The sequence below is a fragment of the Phacochoerus africanus genome, chromosome 5 (assembly GCF_016906955.1).
Source record: "Phacochoerus africanus isolate WHEZ1 chromosome 5, ROS_Pafr_v1, whole genome shotgun sequence".
In the NCBI taxonomy this organism is placed as follows: Eukaryota; Metazoa; Chordata; class Mammalia; order Artiodactyla; family Suidae; genus Phacochoerus; species Phacochoerus africanus.
In genome coordinates, this window is record NC_062548.1 from 112525981 (window position 1) to 112552481 (window position 26501).

Genomic DNA, 26501 nt, shown 5'->3' on the forward strand with positions numbered 1-26501 from the left:
GAGAGTGGGGTGGTAGAAAGAAAATAAAACTGGGAGTCAGGAGCTCAGATTTAGTCATGGTCTAGTACCAAGCCACTTGTGCCTTGCCATCTGGGTCTCCATCTCTTCATCTGAGATGAAGAGTTGTAGGGTAGATCTGAGTTGACAGATGCATGTCACCAGGCCATACCCTCCATTCTGCTGCTCATGGCAGACATCACTAATCAATTGCCACGTTTTATCCTGGGCAGCTTCTCAACAGGCTGCCAGTACCATCAGAATTGGCCTTTGGGATGAAGAGCATTTGCCATCCTGATACTAGTTATCTCCAAATCCCATTCCAGTTCTACTCATTCTAAACATGTATGAAGAAGCACATAACCCCAAATAGGAAGATAAGAAAATGAAAAAGCCCCAGGACACTCCTGAAATGTACCTTAAAAATTGTGGGGGCAGGACTTCCTTTGCTTTTTTGAACAATCCAAAATAATTTGCTTCATGAGGAGCGTGTTAATGTTCTTTAACAGTCTGGCTCTGTTCCCAGGTGACCTGTGTTGGGCACGCCATTGGTGCTGTGGTTGCTGACACCCCAGAACACGCTCAGAGAGCTGCTCATGGGGTGAAAGTCACCTATGAAGATCTTCCAGCCATCATCACAATTGAGGTAACTGAGTGTGGAGAGAGATGAGCTACCTGTCCTGGGAGGCACATTTATTAGGATCCTCTAGAGGAGATTTGAGCAGCAGGTGGGATTTGACCAGGCAGGTTTTTAAATCTCCCCCTGCCCTGCCATGGTGTGGTCCTATGACTCCTTCCCCATCCTGCTCCTAGACTCAGTCCACCAACAGCCAAGCTGAGTCCTTCCTTTCCAGTTTCAGTTCCAGCTGGTTCCTTGAGAAATTCTTTGCTTTTCCTCAAGATCCATAGTGTTGCACGTCTATATCTGAGGAAATGGAGTAATAGGACACCTTGGGATACAACTGAACTTACTTGAAGTCTGGATAAGAAACTTAGAGAGATGCCTAAGGTGACTTTTGTGAGGAGAGAGAGATAGTAATCCCAAGAGCTTCTCTGCCCCATTCAGAAATCACCTTCCGCCCCTAAAGCCAAGTCACTGAAGCTTCTTTTTAATCCCCAGGATGCTATAAAATACAATTCCTTTTATGAGTCTGAGCTGAAGATTGAGAAAGGAGACCTCAAGAAGGGGTTTTCGGAAGCAGATAATGTTGTTTCAGGTATGGCTGCACCATGCAGCAGTGCAGATGAGGTGGCCCTGGTTTGTGAGTGAAATTCAAGAGCTATACCATGAGCCCTGGAGCAGGAGAGAGATTTCCTGACATTTCCTAACAGGAGAGTCTCTCTGATGTTTGTAGCAAATATACTACACAGATGGCTGGGCAGGAACTTCAGCTCTCGGTCTCTACTCTCTTGTCTCTAGGCTGGACATGCCTAAGGGATTCTGGAGCGATTATAATGTGTCGAACTTGGAAGACCGTCAGGAAAGATAAGGGTCATGGATGCCTGGTCAGCCTTGGCTCTGCCAGGCCTTCAGCCACCCAGACTCCCGGTCCCCCATCTGCCTGAAGGCAGTCCTCACCCACCTCCACGGGGGCTCTCTCCTCTCCTTCCCTCCTCCCTCCTGCATTGAGCATTTAGGTCCAGAGCTCTCAGCCTGGGGCAAGGGTGCTGTTCAGACCCCTTTGGGAATTGTTTTCTGTGCATTGCTGACAGCTTCAGCTCTGGAAGATGCTGTTTACTTTCAACTTCTCAATCACATCTGTTTGTTCTTTTTTTTTTTTTAACTTTTTCTAAACTTTACCATAATAGTTTCAGAATCTTTGATTTCCACTGGCTGCAGGGAGAGGGGAGCTTCACACCTGATGCATCTCAGTGTCATTCTGGTTTCTTTCTTGGGGTGATGGGTTCGTCTCCTGGATAGCTGAGACTTTGAGACCCTTTTCCACCCCAGAGAGGGAGCTGAAAAGTTATCTGTGAAAAGCTGGTTCCTGCCCAGGGCACCGACTGAGTACATGGCTCCCTTAAGCAAACTCACCACCCCTGTAGTTTGGGGCTCACTGTAGGGGGGTGTTGTTGCTTCCCCAGGCGAGTTGTACATCGGCGGCCAAGAGCACTTCTACCTGGAGACTCACTGCACCATTGCTGTCCCGAAAGGCGAGGCAGGGGAGATGGAGCTCTTCGTATCTACGCAGAATGCCATGATGGCCCAGGTAGGTGTCCTGGGGGTTGGTAAGGGGCCGGGAGAGAGGGAAAGGTGGGCTGGTCCATAAGGGGATGTGAGGGTGGTAGTCCTGGAATCAGGCCCTGTTGCCAGCAAGCTGGTGTCATCAAGCTTATTTGGTAACCTTTCTCACCTATAAAATAAGGTCTGGTAGGGTTGTAATGATTGGATGGGCTTTAACACTTCCATAGAGCCCAGAGAGTGTTAGGCTTTATCATTCCAGTGCCGTCTTGCCTTGGTCAGATCATATCTGGCCTCAGTTTCCTCCTCTGTTAAGGGAAGGAGCTGTGCTAAGTGTTAGTAACAGAGACCACGGAATTGTCTGCAGTGGCTCAAATATTCCCCATTTCTCCATTGCATGTAAAATGACATTGGTTGCCAGCGTTTGTGGCAACTGGTCTTGCCCTCATGACCCACCAGTTCCTGGCCAAATGGAATGAGTTTTGGCTCTGAAAGCTGGGTATGACCAGCCGTTCCCCGCCTCTAGTTAACAACAAGTGTTTGAATTCAGTGTGCGGTGACTGATGGGTGTAGGACCCCAGTACCACTACCCAAGGGCTGCCCTAGAACAGGAGGGGGACTCTCGAATTCAGGAATTTGAGAGTCCATGGCAGGAATTAGGCTTTTGTGTGTCGGGCAGCCTCTGGGTCAGGCATGAAATCAGTCCAGGTGATACATTCAATGGGAGTCTTTTGTTCTTTTGTCCACAGTCTTCTGTTGCCAGCACGTTGGGGGTTCCAATAAACCGGATTTTGGTCCGAGTGAAGAGAATGGGAGGAGGCTTTGGAGGGAAGGAGACCCGGGGCACTGGGCTGACCGTGGCAGTGGCCCTGGCTGCATACAAGTGAGTTCCCCCAGTGGGCTCTGGGAAGAAGAATAAGGCTGCCTCTGGCAGAAAGGCTTCCTGGATTTCCCCCTTGGGGAAGTAGATTCACTTTGTTTTGAATTTTCATAGCCCTCTGTTTCTACAACTCTTGCGCATAGGGGTGAGGGCAACATTACCTGGTTCACTGTGTTCGGACACATGTGTCACTGTCCTGTCTTCCTCACCTGGCTGTGAGGGCCCCAGTGGCAAGGACACACCCCACTCCGTACCTGTGTACTCCCTACCTTGTCTAGCAGTGTCTAGACTCCCTACCTTGTCATGCAGTCTGCTCAGTGTGCCGGGGGTGGGGGTGGGGTGTGCTAAAGAAGGCTTCCTTGCTGTTCTCATCCCTGAGACTCACAGGGCAGGGCTGTTGTAGAAGTTTCTCACCCTCAGTGCCTCCCCTAGGACGGGCCGCCCCGTGCGCTGCATGCTGGATCGTGATGAGGACATGCTGATGACTGGTGGCAGACACCCCTTCTTAGCCAGATACAAGGTTCTCCATATCAGGGGCTGGGCTGGGTGGGCACTGCCAGCTGCTTAGGAGACTGGGGATGAAGCTTCAGGGATCCAGGGAGGTACTCTGACGTTCTTAATGATTACCTGGAAAAGTTCAAAGAAGAAATAGTAAGGAGAGAGATTCAAATCAGCCAACAGCAACAGGGAGGTGATGCGGGCGGAAGTTGGGAGGTCACCTCCCAAGACACATCCCGCGGTGGGGTGCATGACTTGTGTGAATTTTCTGGGGTCCAGATCTGGTCTCTGTCCACTCAGATTCGGAAACAGCGTGGGTCAGCAGATCTGGGGCACATCCGTCTTGCAGGATGGCCTAACGTTAACGTGTTAGAGCCTGATGTAGAAGTCAGAATGGCTACTTAGGAATTTCCAATGAGAAATACAACTTCCCAGGGGGCTGGACAGGTGTGAACTGTCAGGGCACCTCCTCTGCCAGACCAAGTCTTCTGTGGGCCTGTCCCTTTCTGGGCTTCTGTGGATGCCCAGCTCCTGTTCTGACCATGCATCCTTCTCCATATGCCAGGATAACCTAACAGGTCCCAGTCTAGCCCTGTAAACCTGGGAGCCCTCTGTCTTCCCCAGCTGGCTTTGACCATCTCCTCTTTGGCCCCTTCTGACTCTGTTTCATGATTTAACCCTCCAAAAGGAATTCTGGTTCTCTTATTCCCAAATTCTTGTGGGCTCCAAGAAAGTAACTTGGTCTTAATGGGTCCACTCATGAAACAGCCCGTCAGGGTTTGTTTAGATAGTTGGGGTTGGGAGAGCACATCCATGCTTGTGCAAAGGGCAACTTTTGCTGTCTGCTGGCGAGAGCTGAGAGAGGAGGCTCCAGTGTCTCTTCCAGCCCCGCCCCGCCCTATCACGACCAGCATCCCCTTTACCTCCTCACTCCCGATGCTAGGACCAGAAGCCAGGAGTAGGGAGGAAGAAGGAGTGTGGGGAGGTGTGGCCAGGGTCCATCACTGGGGAGATGTCACTTCCTTTCTTCTTCTCCTGGGCAGTCTGGCGCTCTCCTAAGTTCTCCTCTTTTTCATGGTATGATGTCTTATGGCTGTCTTATGTCTGTTTTCTCCAGGGAGTGTAAGTGGGAGGAAATGGTTAGAGACAGACAAAGGAGGGGACAGCCAAGAACTCACTCTCCTTTTTAATCAGGTTGGCTTCATGAAGACTGGGAAGATTGTGGCTCTGGAGGTGGATCACTACAGCAATGCTGGGAACAGCCTGGACCTCTCTCATGGTGTATGTGGGACCTGCCCCTGCTTCCTGGGGCAACTGGGAGGTCACAGGTGGGCCCCTAGCCTGTTGGTACACACAGGAATAGGCCTCGGTTCTTGCCTGTTATTGTTGCAGTAGCTTCCTACTTGGTCCCCAACTGCAGGGTCTCCATCCTTGGTTATTCTCTAAAGCATAGATGCTCATATTATTATCTGACGGGAAACTCATCCTTCTGGTGCAAGATATTTTGCCAAGCAAGCAAAGTTAGTTTCAAAACTTTATGTGTAGTATGGTGACATTGTGTGTGTGTGTGTGTGTGTGTGTGTGTGTGTGTAAATACATGAAAAAAGTCTGGTAGAACATAACACCAGTGAGTGATTGGGCAGGCTTAAGGGGGGTACATACTGTCATTTTCTATATCATCATTTCTGTGATGTTTTAATTTTAAGTAGTGACTTGATTTACCTTTTTAAAAATTTAATTGAAATATAGATTATATACCAAAGTTTCACCTACTTGAGGGACAGTTGACCATTGAACAATAGGTATTAGGGGCATTGCTCCCCAAACTCCCAGTCAAAAATATATGTGTATCTTTTGACTTTCCCCAGATTTACATACCAATAGCCTACTATTGACTGGGATCCCAACCAATAACATGAACAGTCCGTTAACACATATTTTGTGTGCAATATGTATTATATAGGGAGGTTTTAAATAAAGTAAATTAGAGAAGAGAAAATATTATTAGGAAAATCCTAAGGAAAAGAAAATACAGTACTCTACTGTATTTATTGATACCATCAATTTAGATAATCAGTTTACATGATGAACCATCTGTAAGTAGCAATATCAGTATCGTCTTATATGATACAAAACACTGTAGATGTAGTAATACATATCACAGTGCTACTAACACTACACATCAACAGTGAAAAGAATGTGAGAGAGAAATTGATATTTGTTTACAGATCTAGTGATTCATGCATTGATAACAAAGAGACAGCAATATGATTGCTTTTTATGGTAGCCCAGTGTAATCAGTAGGATTGCTTTAGGGTAGCCTAACCTGTACACGAATGAATCATTATAAAACTTTTATGGCATACTGTAATTTTTATGGCATAAAGTATATGACAGTCATATGTAATACAGTGTTAGAAACATTGTTACTTTTTTGGTATTTATAAACCTTTTTTATTAAAGTACAGTTTAAAACCCACTTACCTGTGATGATAGGCTGATACAGTTTCTCCAATTAAAGAGTGGGACATACTGCATATTAATGTAAATCTTTGAAAGCAAAGTTTTAAAACATGAAGAAAATATTAATTAATATTAATTTTATGTTAAGTGTCACTTACCTTATACCTAATAAGGATAGACTAATTAGGATAGACTAATTGGCTCAATTATGAAACTTCATGTTGTATCCATGTCTTACCTAAAACTTCTTAATTTTTTAGTATTTCTAGCCAATGCAGTTTGTGGTTTATCTGTGCAATTCGTCAGCTTGTTGCAATCTCAGAAAAAAAATTCCAATATATTTGCTGAAAAAAATATAAGTGGACCCGTGCAGTTAAAACTATTTCTTTCAATGGTCGGCTCTATGTAATTTAGTGGTTTTAGTACGTTGAAGGAGTCAGGCAACCAGGACTGCAATCCAGGTTTTTTTTTTCTTTTCTTTTCTTTTCTTTCTTTTTTTTTTTTAACATTTCCATCACTCCGCAATGGTCTCTTATGGCCATTTGCAGTCACTCCTGTTCCTACCCCTCACGCCCAGATGACCACCCACCTACTTTCTATCTTTATAGATTTTCTGGTCGTGGCCAATTAATGTAAATGGAATCATGTACCATGTATTCTTTCCTGTCTGACTTTTTTCCTCTCAGAATATAGTTCTTGCGGTTCACCCAAGTTATAGAGTGGCTCATTCCTTCATTCCTTTTTCCTGATGAAGAATATTCCATTGTTTGAATAGACCATGTTTTGATGTTTTGTTTTCCATTCACCACTTGATGGACATTTGGGTTGTTTCCAGTTTTTAGTTTTTATGGATCATGCTGCTTTGAACCTTCTCATATGACCTATATTTTTGTTGTTTTGAAAATTAACAAAGTTACCTTGGTGGTACTACCTTTTAATTTTTTTTCTCCTTTTTTGGCCATACCCACAGCATACAGAAGTTCCCAGGCCAGGGGTCAAATCTGAGCTCCAGCTGTGACCTTTGCCTCAGCTTCAGCAATGCTGGATCCTTAATCCACTGTGCTGGGCTAGGGATCCAAGGCACGCCTCCACAGAGACAAGCTGGATTATTAACCTGCTGTGCCACATCGGGAATTCCATCTTTTAAGGTTTTTTTTTTTTTTTTTTTTTTTTTAAGGGCACATGGAAGTTGCCAGGCTAGGGGTTGAATTGGTGCTGCAGCAGCTGGCCTGCACCACTGCCACAGTAACGCCAGATCCAAGCCATGTCTGTGACCTATACCATAGCTCACAGTAATGCCAGACCCGTAACCCACTGAGTGAGGCGGGGGATTGAACCCCAATCCTCACGGATACTAATTGGGTTTGTAACCCACTGAGCCACAATGGGAACTCCCACTTGTAGGTTTTTTAGATCTTAATTGTATAACCACATTCTTTATATATGCATAGATTCTTATAGTTAACAAAATGTAAACATTTCAGGAAAAGTGCAAGTTCCCCATTATTCCCACTTTGGACATGCTAGAGGCTTCTCTACTTGGCTCAATTAGGAAACTTCATACTTCAGATCTAGTACAAGAACCTGTTCAAAACAGGAAACATTTCCAGTAGTCTCACCAGTTATAATACCTGCTTCTTGGTGTTGTATGAAAAGTCAGGTTGAAAAAGATACAGGACTTGTCCCCAAAGATTTTCCAAGTTTTAAAATTCGATCCAGCAAATATTTATGGAGCACCTGGGGTGGTGACATAAAGAATATGGCATTGTTTCTGCTCTCAAGAAGTTCACAATATAATGGGGGAGAGATAATAAAAGACAAAATGAAATAGAAATACAGTTGACAAAGTGCTAAGGGAAAGCAAAAATGAAATTGAGACATAAAAGTCATCTAGGATGGCTAAGACGGAAAAAAATCGAAGACCCCAAAAGCAACCTGTGGGAGAGAGACTATAAATGTGGGAGTAAACTAAAGCCAAACTGAAACAAACAAATAAAAGCTACCATTTAGTTTATCAGAGAGATGAGTTATTATACTTTAAAGAAAGAACAGGGTGCTATAAAAATGGAGCAGTCTGAGAATAAAAATGAAGTCTTGTGAATTAAAACTGTGAAGCAGAAGCATTGAAAGAAACCTAAGGTGCTCTCTTAAAAACAGAGAAAACAATGTGGAAATATAGCAGAGAAAATCTGAGAAAAATCTGAGGACCAGTGCAGGAGACCCAGAGTTTCAGAAAGGAAGAATAGGGAAAAAAAAAGAGAGAGAGGGGGAGAGGAGGAAACTATTAAGAAGTAACTCAAGGGAGTTCCCACTGTGGTGCCGCAGAAATGAACCCGACTAGTATCCATGAGGATGCAGGTTCAATCCCTGGCCTTGCTCAGTGGGTTAAGGATCCGGCGTTGCCGTGAGCTGTGGTGTAGGTTGCAGACGCGGCTTGGATCCCAAGTTGCTATGGCTGGGGTGTAGGCTGGCAGCTGTAGCTCTGATTCGACCCCTAGCCTGGGTACTTTCATATGCTGTGGGTGCAGCCCTATAAAAAGCAAAAAGCAAAAAGCAAAAAAAAAAAAAGAAGTAATTCAAGAAATGTTCCCAAATTAATGGGCATACATTTTGAGATTAGAAGAACCAATCCAGGAACTAGCACAATAAAGGAAAATAGACATATGCTGATTTATATTAGTGTGAAATTTTAGAAACCTGGGGACAAAAGAGATTTTACAATTTCTAGGGAGGGAAAAAAAAATCAGAAGTCAGTCCAAGAGTTGGAAAGGCATTGATTGGATTTCTCATTTTGGGGGGATAGAATGCACCAGTGAAATGCCTTCAAACTGCTGAGGGTAACTGGGAACCTTATTTCCAACCTGGAATGCTCTGTACAGCCAAATCATGAATTAAGGGTGAGAGTAGAATAGACATTTCAGACATGTAAGTCCTCAGAAAATGCCACTTGTAGACTTTTTTTTGGTGAAGATATTGAAGGTTGTATTCCAATAATATGAAAGTGTGAAACTAAGAAAGGAGAAGGCATGGGATTAATTTTATTATTATTATTATTATTTTTTTTTTTTTTGCCATTTCTTCGCCCGCTCCCGTGGCATATGGAGGTTCCCAGGCTAGGGGTGGAATCAGAGCTGTAGCCGCTGGCCTACGCCAGAGTCACAGCAATGCAGGATCCGAGCCGCGTCTGCAACCTACACCACAGCTCATGGCAACGCCGGATCATTAACCCACTGAGCAAGGGCAGGGACCGAACCCGCAACCTCATGGTTCCTAGTCGGATTCGTTAACCACTGAGCCACGACGGGAACTCCAAGAAGGCATGGGATTTAGAAGCAGGAGCTGTGGTGTGGAGAGAGGCAGAGGGAATCCCTGGAACACTGAGGGGAAAACTCCTGGGTGACAGCTGAACAGAGCCTGGGGGCACAGATTTAATTTGGAGCAGGCCAGAAGGCTCCAGAAACAGTTTCTTCAGAAGATGAGACGAAGAGAAAATTGGGTGTGTTCAAACATGTTAAGTACAGGTTTCTAGTGATGCGTGCATGGAAAATGAAGCAAATAAAACCATAACTATTAACTCCAAAGGGGAGAATATTATGAAGAAAGAATTAATCCCAGTCTAACTATATGGTTCACGTGTAAGTGATGTTTACAGAATTATTAAATGGACTATTGATCAGATCAAAGTCTGACTGTATGGGGAGGATGGGAGATAGGAGGCTGGTGTGTATGTAGAGACAAGGACATAGGTGGAAATTAAATGCTCCTCTCCATGATAGGAAAACAATGTAAAAGTCTAAGGCTGAACAAGTAAAAAAATAGTGATATAAACACATTTGGAGATGTGGGAGGTCGTGTAAATAGCTGATGGAGAATGAGTGCTTCCCAGCGGTGGAAAGAAGGGAAGTGGAGCTGCTGTTCTGCATAATGTGACTTCTGGAGGTGTTTGATCCTTTTAAACTCTGTGCAGTATGACTTTAACGGGAATACAAGCTAATTGGAGGGGCGTTACAGGTGAGAATAACATGCAGTCAGCAAAGAGGATAAAAACTATTTTGGGGAGAGAGTTCCCTGCTGGTCTAGTGGTTAGGATTTGGTGCTTTCACCACTGTGGCCCCGGTTCAATCCCTGGTCTGGGAACTGAGATCCCAGATCAAGCCACTGCACACTGTAGCCTAAAAAAAAATCTATAGCAATATTTATCTATCTATTTATTTATCTCTATGTATCTCTCTAATGGGAAAGGTCAGAAAGTGTCTTGAATTCCATGCTTGGTCATACACAGACTTCACATTGGCGATATTAACTAAATGCCGATTTCAAGCACATGCTTGACCTGCTATGACCTTACATTTTTGTGAGGCATAGATTAGAGGGTAGACACACAGAAAGCCAGGCATGCACTCAGGAGGCAGTTGAAATATCCCAGAGCAGTTGACACTGCAGCTTCCCAAGGCAGGGATGGGTTATGCAGCCCTTGAGATGCCTTTTTTGAGGAGCCAGTGAAATCCATGCCCTGTTCTCTCCCATTTTGGTTTCTTCTGCTTCAGATTATGGAACGAGCTCTGTTCCACATGGACAACAGCTATAAAATCCCCAACATCCGTGGTACTGGGCGGCTGTGCAAGACCAACCTGCCCTCCAACACAGCCTTCCGGGGCTTTGGGGGGCCCCAGGGGATGTTTGTTGCTGAGTACTGGATGAGTGAGGTCGCGGTGACCTGTGGGCTGCCTGCAGAGGAAGTAAGCTGGCCCTTGGTGGCGGGGGTGGGGGGGTGGGGGTACACATCAGGGTGGGTGTATCTTGGACATCTCCTGTGGGGACAGAGGATGGACCCACACTATGAGGGGCTGGAAGCTCAACTTCAGGTCCAAAGCACCCCCTGACCTGGTCTCTTGCCACTGACAAGGCTTCAGTGTCTCTCTCCTTGGGCAGGTGCGGAGGAAGAACCTGTACAAAGAAGGGGACCTGACACACTTCAACCAGAAGCTTGAGGGGTTCACCTTGCCCAGGTGCTGGGATGAATGCCTGGAGAGCTCTCAGTATCACGCTCGGAAGAGCGAGGTTGACAAGTTCAACAGGTAAGCGCCAGGAGGGGCGGAGGCTGGCCTCTCTAGGGTTTCAGATTCAAAATAAGAAGCCGATAATTTAATAGATAACTTATGAGGCTGAACTCAAAATAAGAAGCTGATAATTTAATAGATAACTTATGAGGCTGCTGACACAATTGAAGCACAAGTCAGTTATGACAAAGACTAGGTGAGCCGTTCCAAGGATACCCTGTTCCGATTTTGCAAAGCTGTGGACTGAAAATAGGTCCCATCTCACATGAATATGAATATGGCCGAGAAACTGCTATGAGAATGTTTTTCATTTCTCCAGGGAGAATTGTTGGAAAAAGAGAGGATTGTGCATAATTCCTACCAAATTTGGAGTAAGCTTCACAATTCCTTTTTTGAATCAGGTAATTGCTTTATATAATTGTGTCTATCTCCACTGCACTGGGGCCCCATTTCACCCCCTGTTTGCGGTGTTGCAAGGGAAAGCCCGTTGTCACGGGAACGGAGCTGACCAGAGGGGCTCGTTGCTGTTTATGTGAAAGATGAACTCACACATCCCTATTTGAGCCAGGGTCAATTTCCTAACCTTATTTTCCTGATTTTAGGACTATGGACAGCTCCTCTGCCTTTCTGATCCAATGTCTTCAGCCACAGAGTCAGGACAAAGTTATTTGCCTAGTTCCCCCTGAATTTGGTGACAGAGAGATAGGGAAAAAAAAAAAAAAAAAGTAGGAGTTCCCGTTGTGGCTCAGTGGGTTAAGAACCCTGCTAGTATCCATGAGGATGCAGGCTCAACTCCTGGCCTTGCTCAGTGGGTTATAGGTTCAGCGTTGCTGTGAGCTGTAGTGTAGGTCACAGATGCAGCTCGGATCTGGTGTTGCTGTGGCTGTGGCAGCTGCAGCTCCAATTTGACCCCTTGTCCAGGAACTTCCATGTACCACAGGACAGTGCTAAAAAGAAAAGAAGAAAAGTAGTTTTGCAGACCCCTAAAGGACTATATAATCAAATCATGAGATTTATCCTGCTTTGATTTTTGTTTGGGGTTTCTATCCAAAATGCTACTGCTGGTTTTCTTTTTCCTGAGCTCTAGTGCTTTTGGTTCCAGCCCTTAACTGAGTTGGGATTTACTGAAATTTTTGTTGGTATCCTTCTCTTCCCTCAGGCAGGTGCCCTGATCCACGTGTACACAGATGGCTCAGTGCTGGTGAGCCACGGGGGCACTGAGATGGGCCAAGGCCTCCACACCAAGATGGTCCAGGTGAGCCGTCTGGCATCCTCTCTGGCACCGTGGGGTCTGTGTGAGGGAAGATGCCGAGAGGATGTGAGCAGTGCCACCTACCAAAGGCAGAGGCAGGCCTGAGCTCTGGCCCTGGCCCTGCTTCTCAGCATGTGACCTTGGGCAAGTGTGCCCCTCCTCCTGGCCTCAGTTTCCCCATCTGTGCAAAGGGATCAGCCAGGTGATAAGTCAGGCCGTCAACAGCACTCTAGGGCTCTGTGACTGTGTGGCAGGTGTGTATGTTATGTGTTAAAGGTAGTTGGCTCCCCTCGCACACTGGGACTCCTCCCTGGGGGCTGGATTAGAGTTGGTGCACCTACTTGGCTCGTGGGCACTGGCCAAACAAGGTTTCTTAAAAAGTCAGGGTTTGTATTGGAGTTCCCGTCATGGCTCAGTGGTTAACGAATCTGACTAGAAACCATGAGGTTGCAGGTTTGATCCCTGCCCTTGCTCAGTAGGTTAAGGATCCGGCCTTGCCGTGAGCTGTGGTGTAGGTTGCAGACACAGCTCGGATCCCTGCGTTGCTGTGGCTCTGGCGTAGGCTGGTGGCTACAGCTCCAATTGGACCCCTAACCTGGGAACCTCCATATGCTGTGGGAGCGGCCCAAGAAATGGCAAAAAGGCAAAAAGGCAAAAAAAAAAAAGCCAAGGTTCATTTTAAAAGGCACTGTCCATCACCTTCAGGTTTATGAACTTTTCCGTCCAACCAAACCATTCTGTGCAGTGTTGCTTCATCAGACGTGAGAACATCCCAGTCTCAGCAGAAATGGGGTTTAGGAGATACGACTTTCTTGTCTGCACCATGGCGCCTGGATCCCACCTCGGGGAGAAGGCAGCCAAGCCCCATGCCAGTCCCCTCCCTAGAGGGTGACGTCCTCTCTCTTCTCAGGTGGCCGGCAGAGCCCTGAAGATCCCCACCTCCAAGATCTACATCAGCGAGACGAGCACCAACACGGTCCCCAACTCCTCCCCCACGGCCGCCTCTGTCAGCAGCGACATCTATGGACAGGCCGTCTATGTAAGGAGCTGCGGGGTCGCTGAGCTCGGGGCCAGCCCAAGGCTCCTGGTCTGGAGAGTCCCCGGGGGGCGGGGAAGCTGGGCTGGGTCCTTGCAGGCTCTTGGCTGTGGCCATGCCTCTGGCTCTCTTCTCCAGGAGAACATCAAGATCACAGAGGGGCCCAAGGACCAGAGCCCCTTCTATCCAAGCCAGGAAGGATGAGCCTAGGAGTGGGAGGGGAGAAGGCGTCTCCTTAGGGATCCCTCCGCAGTTCCCTGCCAGCCTCAGGATGGGGCCTGGGAAGTGCTCTCCAGGGGCAAGGCCAGCGGCTTCTGCCCTGGGCTGTGGACACTCGGCAGAGGGTGGCGGGGCTGTGTGAGTGGCGCTCCGGCACAGCATTGCCTGGAGGCCCTCGGGCTTTGCCTGGGTCCGGGATTGCAGAGGACTGAGGTGTCTGCTGTGCGGGGATGTGTTCTTTAGGAAGCTTGTCAGACCATCCTGAAAAGGCTGGACCCCTTCAAGAGGAAGAATCCCAGCGGATCCTGGGAAGACTGGGTAAGTCCGAGCCGGTCCAAGTCGCTCTTGCAAATGAAAGGGAACTTAAGAGCAGGGCTCTGTCCCCGGCCCTGAGCAGGAATAGGACATCAGGATCTAGTCACACAGGCAGAGCTGGGGTGCTCTGTGCACTTTCACAAGACAAGCAAACGCTCAACTTTGCCCAGCCCCTTCTCTACAGTTTTTGTATTGGCGGGAAGTCACTCAGGAGAATTTTTGATCCAGGATCTTGACAGCCCTGTGGGAATTGGGGGTTCAGCTGCCCTGGGCCTCAGAAGATGGGGTGACTGCTGAACATGGCTCATGAGAAGTCTTGGTCACTTGGGGCTAGTCCTGCACCCCTCTCGTTTGCAGTCTTTTTTTTTTTTTTTTGTCTTTTTGCCATTTCTCGGGCTGCTCTCATGGCATATGGAGGTTCCCAGGCTAGGGGTTGAATCGGAGCTGCAGCCACTGGCCTACACCAGAGCCACAGCAACGCGGGATCCGAGCCACATCTGCAACCTACACCACAGCTCACGGCAACGCCGGATCATAAACCCACTGAGCAAGGGCAGGGACCGAACCCGCAACCTCATGGTTCCTAGTCGGATTCGTTAACCACTGTGACACGACAGGAACTCCTCGTTTGCAGTCTTAATGAACCTCGGTCTCCTGGAGGGCTGCCCTGGGAGCTGCCCCCCTGCCCCCAACCCAGCTCTGGGTCTGGGTCCCCTGAGACTGTCTGGGAGGGAGCAGGAAAAAGATGCTAATGCAAGAGTTTCTTCCGTCCCTGTGATTTTAGGAGAGACACCACAGGCACTGGTAATGAGAATGAGCCCAGTTCTGACTTCTGGTTCAGAGGCCTGTGTGTCTGGAACCCTCGGAGGGAAGCTGCTAGGAAATCTCTCTCCGGCAGGGGACTTTGGCTCCCCCTACAGGCAGAAGTAGCAGTGGTAGCCCAGCTTCACCTCCCCTAATGCTGGAATGAAAGGCCCGGATACAGTAGGAACGCATACCAGCTCAGATGGTACAAGCCTCCCTCGAGAGATTCAACGAAAATAAGCTGTTTCTCTCAGACCCACTCATCTTACTGAACCTCACACAACCTCTGCCCCCCAGCCCGCATTCATAGATACCATGTGATGGGGGGTTGATTTTGGCAGTTTGGATTTTAGCATGAATTTGTGAGGCAATGTGTTTTCAACAACAGCCTCTATAGTCTGTTGACGTGGGCTTTGTCCCCAGCTGCTGGCCATGTAGTCTAGTGTTCCCTGTAAGTAGATAAACACCTGAAAGGCCGTTGTCAGAAGGGCGTGATCAGGAGCTGACAGGCATCAAACCTCTTTAGGGTCCGTGCTGTTCTGAAAAACAAGCCCTTACTGCCACCACTACTATCTGTGTATATACTGGATACCATGTGCATATGGCAAGGATCCTAGAGAAATTCTCCAAACCTTAGTTTTTTCTTCTGTAAAATGAAGATAATATAGCACTGATCTTACTGGGTTGTACTGAATGTTAAGTGAGGTAGTGTATGCTGAGTACTCACGAGTGTCCATTACATAGTGAAGTGCTTGGTAATTGACAGTGATCACGATACAAACAATATCAACAACAAATTAAATCTTGGTGCTGTGCATAAAAAACAGAGAGAACGAGAGAGAGAAGGAAGGGAGGGGGAAAGAAAGAAAAGAAAGCTACTCTGTAGCTAAAGAGATAGAATTGATGGAGAGATGGATAGCTTTCTTACTAGGAAAATATAAGATCACAACGCTAACGTGTTAAGTTATCAAAGGAGCAATGGAAGAGTTGCCGGTAAAGGACCAGAGTAGGATGTGATCACAGGACAAGTGGATGAAGATGTGAGCTTAAGCTGGTTGCTGAGGGGAGGGAAGGACTTGGACAAATACAGCAGAAGAGGCACATAAATGAAGGTGCAGATGTGTGGGGACGTGGAGGGGATGGGGAGAGGTCACACTTGAGTTTGGCTAGAGTAGCAGTGGTGTGTATTACATAAAGCCAGAGGGAAGACTGGGGTTCTTAACATCAGGCTTTATTGCTCTACAGGCAGTAGGGAGTCATCAAAAGCTCTGGAGTAGGGGAGTGACATGGATAGTGCGGCGTATTAAGATGATGGCTCTGACTGGGCTGGGCTGCACAGCAGGTGGAGAGGTGACTTGCGAAGGAAAACCAGTTAAGAGGCGGCTGCACTGCTCCAGGCTTCAGATGACAAGGACCTAGTGCGGGAGTGGGGGGGGGGGGGCAGTGAGAAGGTGAGAGAAGGTGTGGAAGTGAGAGTCACTAGTGAAAAGAGGAGATCAACTTCCAGAGGAAGAGGATGAACTTGGGACGGCTTAGCGCTGGGTCAGGGTTTCTGGAACCCCTGCTTCCCCTTCCTCACGGCTGTTTCCCCTCCTCAGGTCACGGCTGCCTACCTTGATAGAGTGAGCTTGTCTGCTACTGGGTTTTATAAGTAAGTATGGCGCTCATGTCACCCACCTTACGTATGTTGTCATCCTAACCTCGGAAGCCCCTCCAGCACTGAACTCTCCAGCTGTGGCCAGAAGAGAGCAGTTCCATGGAAACTCTCATCTCCTCAATGTTCCTCTGAAATGCACAGACTTACCAAACCATGTGCCAGAAGCATGAGCTGACCCATCAGAAGACCTCTGTTCTAGTTCTGGTCTTACAGTTTACTTGGGGGAATCAGTGGTTCCCTCCGAGCCTGTCTCCTCATTTATGACACGGTGGGACCTTGACCAGCCATTCCTCGCCAGTGTCCTCCTGCAAAAGCCAGGCGTGTCTGGTGTCCTGAGTTATTCCCCTCTTACTTTGTGCTGTGCATCCGGTTTCTTTAGGGAGGCTTTCCTTTAAAAGAATGAGGGGAGGCTTTGGAGCATGTGGTCTTGTTCTAAAATGCAGAACTCGTTGGAACTTACAGTGAGATTTAGAAAAGAATGCACATCTTCTGTAACTTTAAAATTCAGTAGCAGAGACCCTGCCCACCTGATTTAGAAGCTGTAAAAAGATATGATTGTATTTCCTGGCAGTCATCATGTTTTAGCTTTCTCTGGGAAATTTAACGAGGACCTCTTCTTCCCGGGTCAGTGGATTTAGAAAAGAGTTCAATGTTTGCTTTCAAAAGTCTTGTGTTAATTTATGAAGACAAATTATATGAATATATATTGAGCAAAGTAACATCGCCAGACCTCCATGGGTTATGTAATATCTGACCTACACAAACTAGTGCAGATTTTCTCATCAGCCCCTGTTTCATTCTTGGAATTGGCAAGACTGAGGTTATACAAAGGGAACAAGCAAATGAAGAGAGTGAGCACAGAGGTCAGGGAAGGTGATGTTTCTCCTGGGGAGAAGTCTTTTTCCCTAAGCCCTATGTTTATTGGTTTGGTTTTCATGTAGATTCTGATCATATCAGCTCACATTATTAATGCTGTGTGATGAATAGAATCACATAGATACAGAGCACTGTAAATGCTGGGTATGAGAATACACACACACACATTCATATGTGTGAATTATGCACAATTAGAATTGTATAAAGATGTTCAGAATTGAAAAAGAAAAAAGTATAAAACGAGTATCTGCTTTTGTTAATAACACTCCCCTCAAATCATCTGTCGAAACTTAGAAGGGGGTCAGAGGAGGGGGAGGAGGAATACCAGGCAGGTGGCTGCTTCAGGATGCACCAAGGCTGGCATGAGGTGCTGATCCTGTTACCTTTCACCCTGAGAAAGGTGCACAGCCCCATGAGCAGGTGAACTTGTTATGAAGAGCCCAGGAACCAGCATGGGTAGAACCTTTGTTTCTGAGACCTTGGTAGATCCCTTGGAGTGTGACTTTCATGTCCTCCATGAATCGGACCAGTCTGTCACCTCCGTTTCTACCATGGAAAGGCCAGCCTGTTGGGACTCGACGCTGCTCAGCTCTAAAAAGCGTTCATATAAGTGGCTGTTGGCAAAATAGAGTAGAGACGAGGCAAAATGCTCCAGAATGCCTGGGTTCATGATCAGATTCAAAATGTTCAAAACTCGTAGACTTTTTGGAAGAACAGCTGAATGAAAAAATAAAACCTTTGGGATCTTAAGATTTTATGGGACAAGCTCTTTGTGTGTGTGTGGTGGAGCAGGGGACATGTTCATCTTAATATATGTGCTGTATTTTCTCTCTTCTCCCCCAGGACACCTAACCTGGGCTACAGCTTTGAGACCAACTCAGGGAATGCCTTCCACTACTTCACCTATGGGGTGGCTTGCTCTGAAGTGGAGATTGACTGCTTAACAGGAGATCATAAGGTAAGAAGGTTGCAAAACTTTCGTACTAAAGGGGAAAAGAGAAGAGAAACATCTGAATTGCAGTACAAAGAGCTGACAGGGAAGAACTTTCTGGTTGGGAAAATAATACCTTACATCACGGCCTGGCAAACTTTCTATAAAGGACCAGAGAGTAAATAGTTTAGGTTTTCTGGGCCACAGAGACTCTGCCTCAATTGTTCACTCTATTATCAGAATGTGAAAACAGACATGAATGTGTGTAACCAGATGAGCATGGATGTGTTCCAATAAAATGTAATTGATGCACACTGAGTGTGAATTTCATGTTGTTTTCATGTGCTACAACATGTCTTTTGTATTTTTGTCAGTCCTTGTCAAATATAAAAACCCCTATTAGTTTACAGGCCCCAAAAAATCAGGGAACAGGCTGGGTTCAACCCCTGGAACATAATTCATCAACCCCTTCCTTACATGGTTGACCCAGACTCAGGTTCGCAGCCCCAGGCACCTGAGGACCTGCCCTTTGCACCCACTCCAGCCTGAGTGTGGCTGGAGCACTCTGCTGGCTAAAGTCCTCTTCAGGTTGGCCCCGAGTAACCTTGGGGTCACCAAGAGCCTTCTGTCCTTCTGCACTGCCCATTCTAAAACTGCTTTCATTTTGGTCTCTGCACTAGAACCTCCGCACAGACATTGTCATGGATGTTGGCTCCAGTCTGAATCCTGCCATCGATATTGGACAGGTGAGAATCTGGGGGATCAGGGTGGTGATGGACGTGGCCATGGTGTGCCCTGCTGCCTCTGGGGTCCCCAGCCTCATGTCCACTGTCATTTCTAATCAGGTCTGAGTAAGGTGCCAAGTGGGTCTCCCTGAGAGGAGGACTTATGTAGATGGGTGCCTACCCACCTGTTGGGGCAGAGGACAAATCTCTGTGGATATCTTGGGAAGGGTGTTCAGAGGTCAGAAAACAGGATGATGAATGGTGGGAACCTTGGGTGCGCGCACACACACACACGCACACATATATGCATCGTTAATTGGGAGCACACGGTGGAATGGAGATTGAGTTTGGGATTGGTGTGCAGGCAGTGGGGTCTCAGGTCAGAGGAGTTTGCCCCCTCCCCGTCTTCCACCGAGGACAGCTGGGAGGTAAATGCCGCCAAGCATGGGGTGGTGGAGGGTTCTGGGGGCAAAAGACATGAGTTTCAGCAAGAGGAATAAAGGGATGCCTGAAGAAAGTCACTTTTGGAAAATACGAGCACATGGGGCAGAGTGGGCAGAGCAGGCGGAGCAGGAAGAGACAGAGGGACGAATCAGGAACTGAAGTATTGACCATCTGGCCGAGCGTGTTCATTGTAGTTCTTAAAACTGGACAGTGACTGAGAATACAGAAACCCCACCATTTACCTCTTCATGAACTCACTGAGCGACCATGGGGGGATCTTTGCCTCTGGACAGGCGCTGAGCTCAGTGCCATGGACTCAGAGGGGCTTAGCACCCCCCCGCCTCCCTCCCCACTGAACATACACGTTTAGTCACACTGGTGCCACACATCACGATTCTGTGCAGGGAGGCTGCGGGAGCAGAGTGTGGGCAGCAGAGCGTGGCAGGTGCCCTTCAAAGATATGTGAGCTGCAGCAGAGGCACCTTCTCCCAGAGGGCGGGCGGGGCTGGGTGTTCGGAAAGCCTGGATCTCCTGTCCAAGACCGTCCTCTCCTGTGGGGCTGCCCCAAAGCACACGGTCCCACTCAGCACACAGGAGCGTCGTCTCAGCTTGGGGTGGCTGTCCCCCCGTGGCGGTGTGGAAGGAACAACTCCACCTGCCCGAGGCAGGTGTTCATGGCAGACACACCTGTCATTGCCTGTCAAGTTCCAAACTGACTTCAGTGTCTGTTCCTTTGCTCTGCCGACACCAAGGCCTGGAAAAGGCCCAGGCCAGTTATCTGTAACTAGGGCTGGAGCCAGGGAAGCAGGGGGTGCGCTTTGCAGCTTTTCTCCAGGCTCCAGTGCAGGCGGGGCTGAAACCCTCTGTGAGGGCAGGCGGGTAACCACCGTCTCTGTCTGCCCTGCAGGTGGAAGGGGCGTTTGTCCAGGGCCTTGGCCTCTTCACTCTGGAGGAGCTGCACTACTCCCCAGATGGGATCCTGCACACCCGCGGCCCCAGCACCTACAAGATCCCTGCCTTCGGCAGCATCCCCACCGAGTTCAGAGTGTCCCTGCTCCGTGACTGCCCCAACAAGAAGGCCATCTATGCCTCCAAGGTACTGTGGCCCTGGGTCTGTGCTGCCTTCCGGTCTGCAAGTTGGGAAGCCACGGGTGGCGACGGGAAGCTCCAGCCACCACTATGGCTCTGCAGGGGCTTGTATGGAAGAGAGAAGAGGGCTTGGCACCAGCCTGGGAGGGGGTGATGGAGGGGTGGGCAGTCCTGCCAGGAAACACAGGGGAACTGGATTGGAGATGACACCACCTCTGTGTGGTCAAAGCCCGCTCTTTGGGTGCACCCAGAGGGATCTCGTAGTTCAGTCCTGTAGATCAGATCCTGACCTGTGCCCGGGTCTCAGTGTGCATCCCTGATGCTTGGTCCTAGAGCTGATCTCGCAGGTACAGCACCCCCTGTCATTCCCTGAGATCAGCCTATTCATAGCACACAGGGCAGCACTTCTGTGCACACGCCTTCCCTCCTACCGTGGCCACTAGGCCTAAGGCTTGATCAGCACGCCTGGAGGGCTGTAATCATCCTCCACTTCCTCTCTTCCCAAAGAAGTAGGAAAACAGTTGAAAATCTGTCAAGTTGATTGAGATAGTTGTTGATCTAAGAAGGGAGACAGGTAATTGCTTGTAACCAATTTGACACACCCCTCGTTCATCTCCGGCTTCACTGTGGGAGGACCTAGGACGCTCTGTGATCCTTGCTGTTGGCTCTCACACTTTAGCATGCATCAGCCCTCTGGGGGCTCATGATAAAAATGTAGCTCCATGGGGCCTACCCTTAGAAATTTTGATTCTGTGGGTAGGTCTGGGGTTGGGCCCTGGAGCCTGCATTTTTAACAAGCATCCCTATGGAGTTCCTGTTGTGGCTCAGCGAGTTAGGGACCTGATGTTGTCTCTGTGAGGATGAGGGTTTGATCCCTGGCCTTGCTCAGTGGGTTAAGGATCCAGTGTTGCCGTGGCTGTGGCATAGGTCACAACAGCCGCTCCAGTTTGACCCCTGGTCCAGGAATTTCCATATGCCATGGGTGTGGCTGTAAAAAGAAAAATAACAAAGATAAGCAAACAAAACAAACAAACAGGTGTCCCTAATGGTGTTCATAGTCCCTGATCTATACTTTGGCAGGGGATGAAACCTCTGCTGGAAAATGTTTTCATTCCTGTTTGTCATGATGCCTGTATTTCAGCAAATTGTAAGTGTAATTATGGTGCCTGTAAATGCTGGTGACAGAATTGCAGGTAGATTATTCCCCTAGGCTTAGTACTGTGTTGAAATGATTAAAATTCAGATTATTATTATTTTTGGCCACATCCAAAGCATATGGGGTTTCCCAGGCCAGGGGTTGAACCCATGCCACAGCAGCAACCTGAGCCACTGCAGTGACAATGCTGGATCCTTAACCTGCTGCACCACAAGGAAACTCCAAGTTCAGATTTTTTGTTGTTGTTGTTGTTTGGTTTGCAAGACGTAATTATTTAATATAGCTTTTAATGGTCCATTATATTTGCCTGGTGACATCAGAGAAAACACATAGTTATAGTTAAAAGACACCTGCCCACAAGGTTGAGTCATTCACTGAATTGATTTATTTAAGCCCCCAATTAATTTTGACTTCCCGTCCTGCCTTGCTGGTGTGGCCATTAGTGCTGGCGGGGTTCCAGGCATCACCAGTCCTGGTGACCCCGTGTCTCTGCCCTGTTCCACTCAGGCTGTGGGGGAGCCGCCCCTCTTTCTGGGGGCGTCCATCTTCTTTGCCATCAAGGACGCCATCCGCGCAGCCCGAGTGCAGCACACAGACAATAACTCCAAGGAGCTCTTCCGGCTGGACAGCCCTGCCACCCCAGAGAAGATCCGCAATGCCTGCGTAGACAAGTTCACCTCCCTGGTATGATGCCTGCTCAGTCGGGGGAGGTGGGGCATGGCCGGCCGAGGCCGGAGAAGGTAGCGCTATGGAAGGAAGCGGGGGGGGGGGGGTATTAGGCTTTCTCTCAACTGGAGGTCTTGGGTCCATGCCACCCCCCTGTCATGCAGCTGAGGCACCCCCTAACCGACCAGAAAACAAGAAACCCCTTAGAGTGGCAGCTTACAGCTGGGCCTCCTGAGAGGAAGGGGCTGTGTGATGCATATTCTACCTGCAGATTTCATGCTTTTCCATAAAGATGAGGGTGATGGATAAACTTCAGAAGAGTCTCATCTTTAGTGTCCATCACTGGCATTTTTGAGGCTCTTTGCTGAAGATGTTGTATGAGATACTAAGGAAAGGAGACGGAGGAAAGAAAGAGGAAGGAATGAATGAATTAATTAGATGGACCACCTTTGTTCAGTGATTACCACGTGTCAAGCTGATACTGGGGTCGCAGAGGAGCTCCAAAGACTCAGCAGCCTTTTAGGAAATCAGATGCTTGCACTATGGGGTGCCCAGCTATTCCTGGGAGTAGGGGTGGAGCTGCGTGTAGCAGGATTTTTTTTTTTGTTGTTGTTGTTGTTGCTATTTCTTGGGCCGCTCCCGCGGCATATGGAGGTTCCCAGGCTAGGGGTTGAATCGGAGCTGTAGCCACCGGCCTACGCCAGAGCCACAGCAACGCGGGATCCGAGCCGCGTCTGCAACCTACACCACAGCTCACGGCAACGCCGGATCCTTAACCCACTGAGCAAGGGCAGGGACCGAACCCGCAACCTCATGGTTCCTAGTCGGATTCATTAACCACTGCGCCACGACGGGAACTCCCGTGTAGCAGGATTTTAACCACAAGTCCAGGTCACTGGAATCATTGTGTGATTCCCTGAGTGACACTTGTGGACGATGCCTGGCAGAAGGAGACCATGCTGGGACAGTGCTAGCCACTGTAGGAGCCTCAGAGCTAGCGCAGTCTGGGGTCGTGCGGAAGGGGGTCCCGCACACACAGGGCTCTCTGATTGCCTCTGCACTCTCGCTGAGTTGGCAGAACTGGGTTCTTCCTGATTCCCATGTTGGCTTTTCCCCTGGGTACTTGATAGGGAATTTGACAGGTGTTTTGGGGTTGGAGGTGAAGTGGGTACTCGTGAAGCCAGTGCTTCCAGGGATGGAGGAAATAGGAGAGCCCCCGGAGCAGGCGCATCTGCCGTCCATACCGCAGGTGAGGCAGGTGGATAGGTTCCTACAGCTTTGGCGATAGGGGGAGCGCCACATGGACCCATGTGCGGGGGCGGGGAGCAGGCAGTAAGGACACCCACAGCTGTGCAGCAGCCTTTCCGGAGCCCAGAACCTTCCCAGCACAGCCCCAGTGCCAACAATTACCCGAACCCTGTTCCCCCAGGGGAGGGGTGCTGCAGAGTTAGCTCCTGGCACACTGGCTGATGCAGAACTCAGTGGTTTGATGATCCTCTCCCTCTGAGGCCCAGACGCAAAGCATAGATTCGAACCCAAGCCCCTCTGCTATGATGACAACACAGCAGTGATTTAAGATACCTGCAGTGGATTTGCATGAGCAACTGATTCAGGAGCCAGTTGTGCTTTTGATGGACTGTGAGTGCCAGCGAGAAAGGACCACTTCTGTGTTTGGTCATCCCCGTGTCTAGAGCCTGTCACAGTGCCTGCCACATGGAACATGCTCAGTAAAAATAAATGAGTGACTAGGAAATTAAGGGGTCCTGCCCTGGGGGCACTCCCAGTAGTTGGGGCTGCAGGGTGTCTGGTCTTGGAAGGGTGGTCGACAGTGGCGGGAGGGGCACCATGTCTCGATCTATGGGAAACCCTGCAGTAAGCTCTCCATTGTTCCTTCCTAGTGTGTCACTGAAGTACCAGAACACTGTAAACCCTGGTCTCTGAGGGTCTGAAGAAGAAGCCCCCGTTGGAGTCTCCTTATGCTCCACTGGGGATTCCATGGACGATGGCACTTGTCCTGCAGAACGTGAATGTGTGAGAGGTGCAGGTGGACATGGTGTGACTCATCAGGATGATGCTTTGGAAGAACATTGACTGCACCCAAAGATTTTGATCAAAAATATGATTTATAGACATTATAAGAACTGTTAGGCTCAAGTAGCTAATCAGCAATTAGCATCATTTCATGTCTGTTTTAATCACATGTCTGCAATAGGTTTAGGGTGTGTGCGTTCTATGTCTCAACTCACCAGACTTCATTACCTCAAGGGCTGATGGTGTCTGTCCTTCAGGGAGGAGCCAGCCCCAGAAACCTCCAGAAGCTTAAACCAAAGTTACTCTAAATCTGGACTTTCTTTCAAACCAGTGAACGTCATGTTATAACCTCAGATCCCCCCTCAGATTTGCAATGGGACAGTGGGGGTGAGATTCAAACCACTAACCACGTCACTGGAGAGAATAAAGAATGAAACAAATTGGATGTAGTCTTTTTAAGCCGTGTAAAGTAAGATTGTTCTATGGCACCTAAAGCCAACAAACCCATCATTGACTGCCTACAGTGTGCTACTTTCTTCTCTTCCTTTCATGCATTAAAAAGACCAAGTTTAAAAATCTTCAATTGGAGTTCCTGTCGTGGCACAGTGGAAACGAATCTGACTAGGAACCATGAGGTTGCAGGTTCAATCCCTGGCCCTGCTCAGTGAGTTAAGGATCCGAGGTTGCCATGAGCTGTGGTGTTGGTCATGCAGCTTGGATCTGGCGTCACTGTGGCTGTGGCGTAGGCCAGCAGCTGTATCTCTGATTAGACCCCTACCCTGGAAAACTCCATATACTGCAGGTATGGCCCTAAAGGGCAGAAAAAAAAAAAAAAAAAAAAAAAAAGAAAAAGAAAAAATCTTCAATTGAAGCCAGTAATTTCCATCTGGAAATGAGGCTGCCCAAAGTCCCGATGGGCCAGAGAAAAATCAGTCAAGGAGCCTGAGTTCTCATCCCAGCCATGTCTCTATCTGTGTGACCTTAGACTGTCACTTCCCTTCTCTGTGCTTCATTTTACTGCAAAATGAAAGGATTGGACTGGTATAATCTCTAAGGTCTTCTCCGGATCTAAAAGTCTATAAATATATGACCTGAAAACTGGTTATATAAGGGATCTGCAGTTCTCAGAGACTCAGCCACTTACTATCCTGTGATATCTGGGCTTTATCAACTTGGCTGAGGATCCGCCGCTCCCCAAGTGCCTGAGGTTGGAAAAGAGAACAGGAGAAAAGCAAGCACCCCCTCTGCTTGCTCCAGCAGGTGATTTCATCACTGCCTGGTGCTGAGTGGACGGTGTGACCTTGTTCTGTGTCTTCTTGTTGTGTGACCTTGTTGTGTGCCTGACAGGGTCCATGGTTGTGGCCACGGAAGGGGCACAGTGGAAACCATGCTGTTGAGCCAGTGCTTGTTGTCACCAGTAAGTGAAACTGTCAGCTGGTTGGCATGTGAGAAATGCTTATTAATTATCATAATCACGGCAGAGGCTGACATCTGCCATATCTTAGCCAGGCTTCATCGCTAGAGAACGTGCACACACCACATGCACGCACTTTCTTACAAAATTTCTTGCCTCGCAATATTCTAGGCTATTTGACAGCATGATTAAAAGTGAAGAGCTTCAGAAATAAAACCCATATTTGCATTGAGATCGCACAGGTCCGTTTCATTGATTTTCTGGAATGTTCCAGGGTATGGCCTGAACCTGAGGCCTGCTATTAGTGAGGCTGTCAGGGCTGACCAATGAGTGTGAATTCCCTCCTGAGCTTAGGAACAGAGGCAAGGCAGAGTGGTCGTGAAAATCTAACAAGCAAGTGCTTTGTGAGCTATAAATCACCATGGTGTTCCGAGGGATTGCCCTTTTCAGACACTTGGCCTTGCCTTGCTGTCTTCATCTGCAAAATGCTTCAACTTTATAAAGCAATGACCTTGGTCTCGGCGTTGCCTGAAGGATGCCAGCACTGCCTGCAGTATTGCACTACAACCTGCAGAGGGCAGTAGAAGACTGGACCTGAGACCAGAGTCGCCAGAGTCTCCCATCTGCTGTGCGTTAGTGTCTGAGTAGACCAAGTGTCTTCAAAGGCCTCTTCAAAAGCCAGATTTGAAGTTGACTTAGGGTTTCAGACTGACAAAAATCTCAAAAGAGCTTTCTGAAGACGTGGGTCTGCCACGGGAGCCTGAGTTCCAGGTGAGTGACTAGCAGGGGAAGGCAAGTCTTACCCT

General features: G+C 48.2%; 1 protein-coding gene across 2 annotated transcripts in view; it reads left to right on the top strand.

Annotated features, from left to right (window-relative positions):
* XDH (xanthine dehydrogenase) overlaps positions 1 to 24864 on the top strand; it is a 65699-nt gene extending 40835 nt beyond the window's left edge. For both annotated transcript variants that reach the window (XM_047782338.1, XM_047782339.1), the window contains exons 19-36: positions 524 to 643; positions 1118 to 1214; positions 2083 to 2207; positions 2929 to 3062; positions 3492 to 3579; positions 4752 to 4838; positions 10568 to 10759; positions 10953 to 11098; positions 11400 to 11481; positions 12240 to 12335; positions 13243 to 13371; positions 13831 to 13905; positions 16305 to 16357; positions 18083 to 18197; positions 18851 to 18916; positions 20247 to 20435; positions 22092 to 22268; positions 24149 to 24864. In XM_047782338.1, coding sequence (XP_047638294.1) covers positions 524 to 643; positions 1118 to 1214; positions 2083 to 2207; positions 2929 to 3062; positions 3492 to 3579; positions 4752 to 4838; positions 10568 to 10759; positions 10953 to 11098; positions 11400 to 11481; positions 12240 to 12335; positions 13243 to 13371; positions 13831 to 13905; positions 16305 to 16357; positions 18083 to 18197; positions 18851 to 18916; positions 20247 to 20435; positions 22092 to 22268; positions 24149 to 24199 — 2022 coding nt within the window. In that variant the 3' untranslated portion in view covers positions 24200 to 24864. The remainder of the gene's footprint in view (positions 1 to 523; positions 644 to 1117; positions 1215 to 2082; positions 2208 to 2928; positions 3063 to 3491; positions 3580 to 4751; positions 4839 to 10567; positions 10760 to 10952; positions 11099 to 11399; positions 11482 to 12239; positions 12336 to 13242; positions 13372 to 13830; positions 13906 to 16304; positions 16358 to 18082; positions 18198 to 18850; positions 18917 to 20246; positions 20436 to 22091; positions 22269 to 24148) is intronic.
* The last annotated feature ends 1637 nt before the right edge of the window (positions 24865 to 26501 follow it).